Source organism: Sphaerodactylus townsendi, linkage group LG13 (assembly GCF_021028975.2).
Source record: "Sphaerodactylus townsendi isolate TG3544 linkage group LG13, MPM_Stown_v2.3, whole genome shotgun sequence".
Lineage (NCBI taxonomy): Eukaryota > Metazoa > Chordata > Lepidosauria > Squamata > Sphaerodactylidae > Sphaerodactylus > Sphaerodactylus townsendi.
In genome coordinates, this window is record NC_059437.1 from 51,029,980 (window position 1) to 51,042,470 (window position 12,491).

The following is a 12,491-nucleotide window of genomic DNA, read 5'->3' on the forward strand; positions in this document are numbered from 1 at the left end:
TGAGAGAAAAATTTCTCTCTGTCAACATTTTCTACCCCATGGCATAATTTTATAGGGACTTCAATCCATATCCCCCCCTCAGACTGTCCTCCTCTCCAAACTAAAGGAGTCCCCAAACGCTGCAGCCCCTTCTCCTCATAAGGAAGGTGTGCTCCAATCCTTCAATCATCCTCGTTGCCCTTCTCTGCACTTTTTTTCTATCTCTTCGATATCCTTTTTTTTGAGATGTGGCGACCAGAACTGAACACAGTATACTCAAGTGCGGTCGCACCACGGCTTTTATATAAGGGCATGACAATCTTTGCAGTTTTATTCCCTCAATTCCTTTCCTAATTTCTCATCCCCAGCATAGAGTTTGCCTTTTCACCGCTGCCATGCATTGAGTTGACATTCCCATGGAACTATCAACTAAGACGCCCAAATCCCTTTCCTGGTCTGTGACTGAGTAAGCACTGACCCCTGTAGCGCATGTATGTGAAGCTTTGGATTTTTTTTGCCCCTTACGATTGCATCACTTTTACATTTCAGCTACATTGAACTGCATTTGCCAGAATTTCTTAGCCCACTCACCCTTAATTTATCAAGGTCCGGCTTGGAGCTCTTCACAAGCTTAATCACTTTGTGGTTCTTACCACCCTACATAATTTGGTATCATCTGCAAACTTGGCCACCACACTACCCACCCCTACTTCCAGGCCTTATGAATAAGTTAAAGAGCACTGGTCCCAAAACGGATCCTTGGGGGACACCACTCCCTACATCTCTCCATTGTGAGAACTTCCCATTTATACCCCCCCTTTGTTTCCTGTTCCTCAACCAGTTTTTAATCCATAGGAGGACTTCCCCTCTTATTCCTTCATTGCTGAGTTTTCTCAACAGTCTCTGGTGAGAACTTTTGTCAAAAGCCTTTTTGAAATCCAAGTAGAACAATGTCCACTGGTTCCTCCTTTCTTATCCACATGTCTGTTTACACCCTCAAAGAACTCTAGTAAGTTTGGTAAGACAGGACTTGCTCTCTTACAAAAGCCATGCTGACTCTTTTCCTCAGCAGGTCTTGCTTTTTTCTACATGTTGCTAATAATTTTATCTTTAATGATAGATTCTTACTAATTTACCACCGGAACAGATGCCTGTCAAACTGACTGGCTCTGTAATTTCCTCGGGTCCCCCCTAGACCCTTTCTTAAAGATTATGGTGTGACATTGGCCATCTTCCAGTCTTCAGGGATGGAAGGAGCCTGATTTCAGGGGATAAGCTGCATATTAATGTGAGAACATCAGCAATTTCATGCTTGAGCTCTTTAAGAACTCTTGGATATAGAATGCAATCTGGGCCAGGGGATTTGGTAGCATTTAGTTTATCAATGGCTGCCAGAACTTCTTCCTTGTCTACCACTAACTTCGCTAGTTCCTCGGATTCACCTCCTAAGAAGCTTGGTTCAGGTGCAGGAATTTTCCTCACCTCCTCTTGGGTGAAGACAGATGCAAAGAATTCATTCAGCTTCTCTGCAATCTCCCTATAGTAAAAGGGAAGTAAAAGGGAAGAAGTAAAAGGGAAGAAGAAGAAGAAGAAGAAGAAGAAGAAGAAGAAGAAGAAGAAGAAGAAGAAGAAGAAGAAGAAGAAGAAGAAGAAGAAGAAGAAGAAGAAGAAGAAGAAGAAGAAGAGGAGGAGGAGGAGGAGGAGGAGGAGGAGAAGGAGGAGGAGGAGGACAAGGAGGACGTGGAGGACGAGGAGGACGAGGAGGACGACGACAACTCTGAATGTATACCTCCCCTTTTCTCTCAAAGAGGCTTACAACTCCATTCCCTTCCTTTCCCCACAACAGACACCTTATGAGGCAGGTGGAGCAAAGAGAGTTCTGCAGAGCTGTGGTTTCCGGGCTGTGTGGCCGTGTTCTAGCAGCATTCTCTCCTGACGTTTCGCCTGCATCTGTGGCTGGCATCTTCAGAGGATCTGAATTGTTCTGGATGGTGGTAGGACTTCAGATCTTCAGATCCTCTGAAGATGCCAGATGCAGGCAAAAAGTCAGGAGAGAATGCTGCCAGAACACGGCCATACAGCCTGGAAACCACACAGCACCCCAGTGATTCCGGCCGTGAAAGCCTTCGACAATACAGAGTTCTGGAGAACTGTGACTAGCTCAAGGTCACCCAGCAGGCTTCATGTGTAGGAGCGGGAAAGCAAACCCAGTTCACCAGATAAGAGTCTGCCACTCATGTGGAGGAGTGGGGAATCAAATCCAGTTCTCCAAATTAGAGTCTGTCGTTCTTAACCACTGATCCACACTCGCTCTGTACACCACGCTGGCTCGGAAGAGCACTTCTGAACATGTGGCAGGAACCCCTCCCTCTCACCTAAGCATTCATAACGAGCATCCGATGACTGTAATATTGGGATAAAGGTCACACAAAGTAAATGGGATCACTTTGAAGCCCAGAATACAAATTCAGCACTGCGAGAGTGGACAGTTCCGCAAAAAGAAGTGGAAGACCCAAACTAGCCTGATCTGGTTAGATCTTGGAAGCTAAGGAAGCTAAGCAGGGTTGGCTGGATGGTAGACCAGCATGGAAATCCAGACTTGCTGCACAGAGGCAAGTAATGACAAACCACCTCTGTTCCTCTCTGGTCCTGAAAGCCCTACAGGGTCGCCATACATCGGCTGTGACTTGACAGCACTCTCTCCACACCAAGAGCTAAACTATACAGGAAGAATAAATGTGTTAGAGTCCTTTTGGGCTATCCCATTTGACAGCAGACATGAGGAAAACAACATTTTAATACTTCCTCCATATTAAAAAAAAAAGTCCTAAGCCATGGAAGGACAAGAAATGATGATACACTGGCCAAAGTTGGGAGCCTTATACGCCAACCCTAAGCCGAGTTACTCTAGTCTGTCCATTAAAATTAAGGGGCTTAGACTGGAATAGCACTCGTTAGGACTGCAAACTTGTGACAAGGTCTAGCGCACACACAACATAGTCCTGAGGAAACTGTTTTCATAGAATCATAGAGTTGGAAGAGACCCCAAGGGCCATCAAGTCCAATCCCCTGCAATGCAGGAACACGCAATCAAAGCACTCCTGACATATGTTCATTCAGCCTCTGTTAAAAAACCTCTAAAGAAGGAGACTCCACACTCTCCGAGGCAGTTCATTCCACTGTCAAACAGCCCTGACAGTCAGAAAGTTCTTCCTAATGTTTAGGTGGGATTTTTTCCTGCACCTTGAATCCATTACTCCATGTCCTAGCCTCTGAGGCAGCAGAAAACATGCTGGCTCCTTCTTCAACATGACATCTTTTCAAATAAACATAGTTATCATTTCCCCGTTAACCTTCGCTTCTCCAGACCAAACATCCCCAGCTTCCTAAGTCTCTCTTCATAGGGCATTTTGGTTGCCCTCCATCCTTTCCAAGGATGTCCACTGACCATTGCAAACCTTCTCATTATGATATGCTTTTGAGGAACTCCAGGGTTTCCAGACTGTGGTCTGAAAGCCAGTGCTCCAGAGCTACCCATAAAAGCAGCCAGCTCTGCCCTAGGATTCCAGCAAAGTGAACAGATGCCTGCTCTCACAGACAGGGGCAACAGTTATTAACGGAAGCGGATAGATCATGCCAAAGCCTCCTAGCTTAGCAAGCAGGATCCGGCTGTTACTCATGCTTTAATGCCCCTGTAAATACACTTTGGTCCACTTCTAAAAGGTTAGAACCATGATTTGGAGGCTGGGCATTTTTATAGCTCATGAAGATGGGAGTAAATCTAGACTCAAAGAAACTATGGGGCTGTCAACATAGGGCAGAGACACTGGCAGACCATGGAGGAACATAACTTTCGTGCTGAATTATGGTACTTTTCATCACTGCTGGAAGCGCTATGAACTTATTTATCGACTAAATACTTTATATCTGTGGTCTGCAGCTAGTTGGATCAGAAAGACTGTTTGGAAAAGAAACAGCAGGCCCAGGATCCAGCTTCCACCTGCAAAGATGGCTCTGGAAATAATCTGGAGGAAGAAGAGGAGTTTCCCAGATCTCCAGAGGGAGATCCATGAGATTCAGCCACATCCCATAATTCTTGAGAGTCTCTTGGGGCCATCAGAGCACGAATGGAGATTTCAGTGGCAACAGAGTTGAAGGGTAACAGGAAACCCCCAGGGTTTTTTTTTTTGGGGGGGGGGTGTAGCCAAAGGAAACAGCAGGACCTGGGGGCTTCTAAAGGATCCAGTACAAATCTATTTGGGATCACCCCAGGCCCCATGTGATCTCAGGTCTGTGTCCCAAAAGGATCGTGTACAGGAGAGAAAAATTCTTGTGTGTCCCCCCCATACAAACCAGCCTGATCTGTCAGGTCAATGTTGGAGGCTCTACTCCAAATGCGTCTAATAAGTGAACATGAATGGCCGGAGATTTGCAGTGGTGGCTCTTGCTGTTAAACTTTGCTTCCCCTGAGATCACCCATGCTGAGTTTTAGCCGTCAGCCTACTGTCAGATCACAGAGACTTTGCAAACAAATAGATTTCTTTTTTAAAATCCCTGCTGTTTTATTTTTATGTTTATGTTTGTCTTTGTTATTGGTTTATTCTTAAACCCACAGTCATTTTTGTTCACTGTACCATTGTGGTTGGGGTTGATTTTTGCATGAATTTAATTGTATATTTTTTGGGGGGGTGGGGAGGCTCAGTACTTTGCAACTATCTTTTTACATTATTATTGACAAAAGCCCCCTTGTGGATCATTTCGGAATGGCAGCATAAAATAAATATATACGTAAAATGTTAAAATAAAGTGCTAGAAATGAATGCACGCCTGATTCAGCTGAATTGTTTTGGACCAGAGTAACAGGCCTAATGCAGGGAATGGATAATTATAAGGTCTGATAGTGTGGAAGACACACAGCCTTCCCATATATGTCTGTCTAACCTTTTGTATGTATCATTTCGCGTATTTGTGGATGCAGGCAGGCACAAATAAATACAATAAACCCCACAAATAAGTGAAAGAAACATTTTCTTGCTGCAAGAAACTGCACAGGGTCAGTTTTTAAAAAGAGAGGCCCTATAAGGACAATAACAGGAAATGAATAATCTTTGCATGTAGAGTCAGTCCAAAGGTCCCTGGGCACAAGGGCAGTCATACTTCCTAATGAGGGTTTATTGGCTTAGTAATCAAGAATCTGGCCCAGTTCATAGCCATGGTTCGAACGCAGCATCAGTGGGCATCTCTGAGACTTACTTTGACAACATCCTCGGCAGAGGACTTGCATTCCACAGATTCGGAAATGTCCGTCACTGCGCTGTTCTCTTCAATGGAGATCACCTTGATAGGAACGGCAACAGTCTTTCCGGTCAGTATTGCTGTGTTTAAGATCTCTGTTTCCTGGAAGATGATCAAAACAAAAGTAAAATGAGAGAGAGAGGGAGAGAGAGAGAGAGGGAGAGAGATGATGGCATCGTTTCAGGGAAGCCCTAGAGATGGTCAGTAAGATTATGTAGAGCTCTTTGGCTTCTGAGAACTCATCACAGAGACATCTGTTTGGAAGCAATAAATTCCTACAGCTATCATGAACTTGTGAGTTCAGAATATTAATATACTGTGGTCTATACTACTGTGTACAGTTTGCTATAAACTGGATCTCATTATGGAATCTTGCCTCTGCCACTCAGGTGGAGGAGGGGGGAAATCAAACCCGGTTCTCCAGATTAGAATCCACCTGCTCTTAACCACTACACCACATTGGCTCTCAATCCTGGATTATAATCTGGCCATGGCTGATGGTGCATTACCCATTGTGGACTTCTTTCTAGCCGATAATTCAGCTCCTTTGCTGTCGCTCCTCTTGTTCCTATGCTTGCCCATCATGCAATTCTGTGTTTTGCACTTCCTCACTTCCTTTCCTCTGACTGAGGTGTTCATTTGTCATAAGACAGGTGGGTGGGGTGGAGGGGCAGGCTTGGTTTGACAACTGGCACGCTAAGGAACATTCATCAGGGAGCTGACAGCCCCCAATTTGTCTCCTCTAGCAGCAGTGACTGACCAAGCTACAAGTCTTTGCAACAAGGCTCACAGGAACCTGTCAGGGTAAACAGTACTGGCTGTACCAGCAAAGGGAGCCCAAAGCTATCAACTGGATGCAAACACACCTCCCTCCTCTTACGTCTCCTAGAGAGTCAGCGTGGTGTAGCGGTTAAGAGCAATTGGACTCTAATCTGGAGAACCAGGTTTGATGCCTCCTCCTCCTCCACTCTTATTTGGTGGACTGGATTCGATTCCCCGCTCCTCCACCTGAAGCCTGCTGGATGACCTTGGGCCAGTCACAGTTCTAAGAAACTGGACTGAAAAAATATATACAAGACTCATGTATGCTGCTATATGGCTTCAATGTATTATACACTCATATTTCTCTACATAAAATGCAATATACACAATGCTTATTAATATTTCTATTCTCAATAGACTCCCTCGGAAGGAGTGTTGTAATCACTCCTTATGTGCTAAACACAATTTGCACCCGGCTCAGTCCAACGTATCATGAAAAATGAACAATTTTGCTCTTCATATGTCCATATCCAAATTAATGGTATTCTCCTTATATTTGCAAGGTTCTTATCCTTCAGTGTGTATTACTGTTTTGGATACATGGCTGAATTCTTACGTGATCTCCTTCCTTCATTTCCGGAAGGAGATCACGTAAGAATTCAGCCACGTATCCAAAACAGTAATACACACTGAAGGATAAGAACCTTGCTATCTCGAAGAATACCATTAATTTGGATATGGCTATAAAGAGCTTCAAAATTATTCATTTTTCATGATACGTTAATTGAGACGGGAAATTTTCGTGAACTATTTACCTAAGGAAGTGATTACAACTACTCGCTTCCGAAGAATCTAATGAGAATAGAAATATTAATAAGCATTATTATAATATAATGTTATGTATGTTGAAAATATGAGGTGTCATGATAAATCCTCTATAGCAATACGTCAGTCTTGTATATATTTTTTCAGTCGGAGACTAACAGACGTTCCTTAAGACGCACGTGTTCATTCATAAATTCCAGTCACAGTTCTCTCAGAACTCTCTCATCGCCACTTATCTCACAAGGTGCCTGTTGTAGGAAGAGGAAGGGAAAGGAGTTTGTAAACCACTTTGAGACTCTTTACATGAGAGAAAGGCGAGGTATAAAGTCAAACTCTTCCTCCTCCTCCTCCTTCTTCCAGCTCAGCTTCCATTCCAATGAAGCACACATCCATTTTTCAAGGGTTGATCATTGCTACATTCCCTCCCCCAGCCAATTTTTTTGGGGCAATAACTTCAAGGCTCCCTGGAAGTACCTTTCAACTTCTGCCTTTTTAAAATAAAAGGAACGTTCTGCAAAGACTCTAAGGGAGATCAAAAGCGAGGGGGCTTTCTTTGGGAGGGGGTCCACATCGCTACAAAAGGAAGTCCAGCTGTTCCATTTACAATTCTTTCAAAGCCAGGCTTGAAGATCTGTCCCTTCATCTTAAAAGGCTGGGCTTCCAGTTTCATCTCCTTCACTCATGAAGAAAGAAATAATAAAACTGGGTCTCCACTGAAGATAGATTGAGGCGAGTAGCCGAGTTGGTCTGAAACTATAGGGGAAAAAAGTTTGCGTCCAGTGGCACATTAAAGCCCAACCAAGTTCCTCTTGGGTAGCAGGGCGATACTATCCACAAGACTGACTAGGCCAGTGGTGGCGAACCTTTGGCACTCCAGATGTTATGGACTACAATTCCCATCAGCCCCTGCCAGCATGGCCAATTGAGAATTGTAGTCCACATCTGGAGTGCCAAAAGTTCGCCACCATGGGACTAGGCTAAAGTCTATGGACTTTGCGGGGACTAGGGGCCCGTCACGTTTGTTTTCTGCTAAGGCAGTGTTCCCAGAGGCCCTGGGCTTCGGCCTTTCGGACAGGAGTCAACTGAGCAAGCATTCAAGGCAGTTGAGACCAAGTCACAAGGCACACGTGTAGTCAGCTGGGGTTTGTTTTGAGCAAATGGGGATGAGGAGACAGCGAATCAATAGCGCACTAGCGTCAGGATTGTGATGCCATGCCACTGAAGGTCAACAGGTATATTTATATATAATCCTGTTTGCAGAGTAACGAGCAGAATGTAGCTTTATGCACCACTTTATGATAAGAACAGTTATCTTGCTCAAGACCAGCCTTTTTACCTCAGAAATCATAAACAAGAGAGCTTTACTTAAACTGAAAGAGAAATAGACTATATACATAAACAAAGAATCACTTATATACATTGCTGCATTCACAGTTCATCGTTTGGTTACAATTCGAAGGATAGTCTGCAATATTAAACATTTCAGTCAGAGGCTTTTGGTTAACAGAACACACAACAACTTCTTTCCTCAGCCAGAGTCAGAGAGCAACTGTTTCCAACTGTCACTTTTAGAAGGTTCGTTGAGATCTCCCAGAATTCCGCACTGCTGCATGCATGCAAGGCTGTCAAATCCAACAGACACCTCTTCCCTTTTCACACCTCCATGAGCAATACAGTCTAGTTGCGGCCTTCATCGTGTTTAAGTAAAACCGTGGGTAACGTTTTCCCGGAGACCCTTGAAATGGACATAGGGCTACGCACTGTGGTCCAGGGCTGGAGCGAGGGGAAACCGCGCCCAGGGCAAGCGTGAGCCCTAAGCCCCTACCACACCATGCCCACGGAACGCCTCAGCCATGCCCCTGCACTGACACGTGCCCGGTGCATTGCACCCCCAACCCCAACCCCTTGGCACTACATGCACTGCTGTGGTTTAGTACCTACCATATCAGGGCCAGACTGTCAGCTGTAGCAGGGTGAAAGATTGAAGAAGAAGAAGAAGAAGAGGAGGAGGAGGAGGAGGAGGAGGAGTTTGGATTTATATCCCCCTTTCTCTCCTGTAGGAGACTCAAAGGGGCTTACAATCTCCTTGCCCTTCCCCCCCTCACAACAAACACCCTGTGAGGTAGGTTGGGCTGAGAGAGCTCCGAGAAGCTGTGACTAGCCCAAGGTCACCCAGCTGGCGTGTGTGGGAGTGTACAGGCTAATCTGAATTCCCCAGATAAGCCTCCACAGCTCAGGCGGCAGAGCTGGGAATCAAACCCAGTTCCTCCAGATTAGATACACGAGCTCTTAACCTCCTACGCCACTGCTGCTCCTTGAAGTGCTGGAGGGGCCCTATGTACTGAAAGACTAGGGGTCTGGCCATGGGTTAATAATAAATACTATACTATTATACTATTAACCCATGGCCAGAGCCCTAGTCTTATTTTAATAGTATAATAGTATAAGTCTCAGTATAAGGTTTCTTGGTATAAGCTGATCCCAAGAATAAAATTGTCTTAGTCTTTAAGGTTCCACTGGACACAAACTTTTTTTCTGTGTCTCCAACCAAGGCAATGCCCATGGCTCTTGATAGTATGAATGCTACATGAAGAATCAGCGTTGAACAGAACCTACATTTTTGGACTTGGACACCATCTCAAATCCCACTCAGGCACGAAGCCTTTTGGGTGACCACAGACCAGTCATTTTCTTTCTGCCCAGCCCACCTCACAAGTTTGTTGTGAAACTACACATTGGGGGGAACGGTCATGTTGGATTATCCACTGGTATGGGTGGTATCCTGTTCACAGATCACAATCGAGTGAGCTGAACATTTGTTGGCTATTGACAATGAAGAGAAATGGTGGTGGGCGTGCTTTACCATGATAATTTAGCTCACTGTATATTAATCAGCGCCAAGCTTTTTGACCAGTGCAGCCAACCGAGCAGGTGCGAAAAGCACGACAATGTATTTACTACAAACCATTTAAATCTACCATGAAGGTGTAAAGAGGAAAATATCACCTGTGAGTGACCTGTGCTTGAAAAATAAGGCACGGTAAATGACCCAACCATGACCCTGGAAGACTACACACACAGGATCAACTGAAAGAGTGACACGAAGTAAATGACACGTATCTAACAATGCATGACCAATCCTTGACCCTGAAGCCGTGGTGTTTGAGCCAGACATTGCCACAGGAGAGTTGCAGCAAGGTAAGTTTGGCTAGCAATTGAAATTGCATCAAAATGTTGAGTGTATCTATGGGGATCTACATATGTGGTAGGTCCTGGTACAATGATCAACAAGTTGAATAGAATAGAATAGAATAGAATCTTTATTGGCCAAGTGTGATTGGACACACAAGGAATTTGTCTCCGGTGCATATGCTCTCAGTGTACATAAAAGAAAAATACATTTGTCAAGAATCATAAGGTACAGCACTTAATGATTGTCATATAGGTCTAGTAAGCAATCAGGAAACAATCAATAGTAACGAAACCATAAAATGTAAAATCATAAAATAAAATGAAATAAAATGAAATAAAATGTAATGTCAGCACAGGCTATAGTCATACAGTCATAAGTGGGAGGAGATAGGTAATAGGAATGATGAAAAAAAGTAGTGCAGTAATTATATAATAAGTATATAATAAATAGTTTAACATTATCGAGGGAATTATTTGTTTAACAGAGTGATGGCATTCAGGAAAAAACTGTTCTTATGTCTAGTTGTCTTGGTGTGCAGTGCTCTGTACTTCGGCGTTTAGAGTGGGTAAGAGTTGAAACAGTTTATGTCCAGGATGCGAGGGTGTCAGTAAATATTTTCACAGCCCTTTTTTTTTGACCCGTGCAGTATAAGCAGGTCCTCAATGGAAGGCAGGTTAGCTTGGCAATTGCCTTTTTCTGCAGTTCTGATTATTCTCTCGAAGTCTGTGTCGATCTTGTTGGGTTGCAGAACCAAACCACACAGTTATAGAGGTGCAGATGACAGACTCAATGATTCCTCTGTAGAGACATATCCAGCAGCATCAGCAGCCTCCTTGGGCAGTTTGGAGCTTCCTGAGTTGGCGCAGAAAAAAGAACATTCTTTGTTGTGCTTTTTTGATGACATTTTTTTTGATATTAGGTGACCATTTTAGGTCATGAGATATGATGGAGCCTAGAAATTTAAAGGTCTCTACTATTGATACTGTGTTGTCTAGGTATTGTGGAGAGGAGGAGGTAGGATGGGAGGGTTTCTCCCTGGAAATCTACCACACCATTTCTACGGTTTTAAAGATGTGTTCAGTTCTAGATTGTTCCGAGTGGCACCCATCGCAGGCTAGTTGTTCAACACCTCCCGTCTGTATGCGGTTTCATCGTTGTTCTCGAATGAGACCAATCACTGTTGTATCATCTGCAGAATTTCCAATTATTTCTAACAGATGGATCGTTTGAGATGCAGTCATTGGTATACAGAGAGAAGAGAAGTGGTGAAAGCATACACAGCCTTGGGGGGCCCCTGTGCTCATTTTACAGGTGTCTGATGTAATTTTTCCTAGCTTCACCTGCTGTTTCCTATCTGTTAGGAAGCTTGTGATCCACTTACAAATATGCCTCCAGGTACTGCTAAGCTGATTTAGTTTTGTGGTTAGAAGAATGTCCGGTCTGATAGTATTGAATGCTGAACTAAAGAATTCAACAAAGAGGACCCTTGCATAGGTCTTTGGCCCGATTCAAGAAGAGGCTGTGGTGGATATAGTGCCAAAAGCCATATTAACAGCATCGAATCTGTTCGATCTGTTTGCTCCGGGTGATGCAAAATTGCAAAGGAGGTCCAACAGTGGATCCCGTGATGGTTTTCAAATGGTACATCCACTAGCCTTTCAATAGTTTTCATAACTACAGATGTTAGAGCAACTGGTCTGTGAGTCGCTCTCAGTTCCTTGATGGAAGGCTTCTTGGCACCTGGGATCGATAGTGGAGTGTTTGAAGCAGGAAGGAACATAGCACTTACATCTCTAGTGATTTGTTGAAGATTTGGGTGAAAATGGGGCCAATTGGACAGCACAGACTTTTAAGGAAGAAGGTGTTATCTTGTCTGGGCCTGGTGCTTTTCCAGGCTTCTGTCTGTGAAATAGATCTTACACTTCCTTTTTCTGAGATCACCAGGGTTGTAAAACCCAATAAGAGAATGGAGTTCAGTTGTAGGAAGTTTGGCTATTTGTGTTGAGGTGCGATCTAGAGATAGAGGTTGTGGAAAGGTGACTGTAGATTGTTTTCAAACCGTTACAGTAGAACACTGCTATTCAAGGTGCGATCTGCCAATTGCTGCATTCTCCTTCAGCTTGGGAAGGTGGTTTGCTGTAACCGGTGATATTTTTTGAGAGTTTTCCCACATGTTTGCTGTTTTGTTTTGGTGAAAAACTGATTTTTTAGCTTTTTCAGAGTAGTTTCTTTTTTGCTGCTCTTGATCTCCCTTTTGTTAATACATTTCTGGCCTGATTATACAGCATTCTATCACGCACACCTTTCTGTAGGCCTCTTCTTTGGAATCCATCGTAACTGCTTAAGTTTAGCTGTGGAACCAAGGTTTGTTAAGAGTTACCCTATATATACGCATAGGATTCCTGGATTTGGTATATACAAAAGATCTCTCACAGGA

At 43.9% G+C, this 12,491-nt stretch overlaps 1 protein-coding gene across 1 annotated transcript in view; it reads right to left on the reverse strand.

Annotated features, from left to right (window-relative positions):
• Positions 1-12,491, reverse strand: part of TMEM132C (transmembrane protein 132C) — a 267,580-nt gene that overhangs the window by 27,406 nt on the left and 227,683 nt on the right. The window contains 1 exon segment of the mRNA XM_048514591.1: positions 5,233-5,376. Coding sequence (XP_048370548.1) covers positions 5,233-5,376 — 144 coding nt within the window.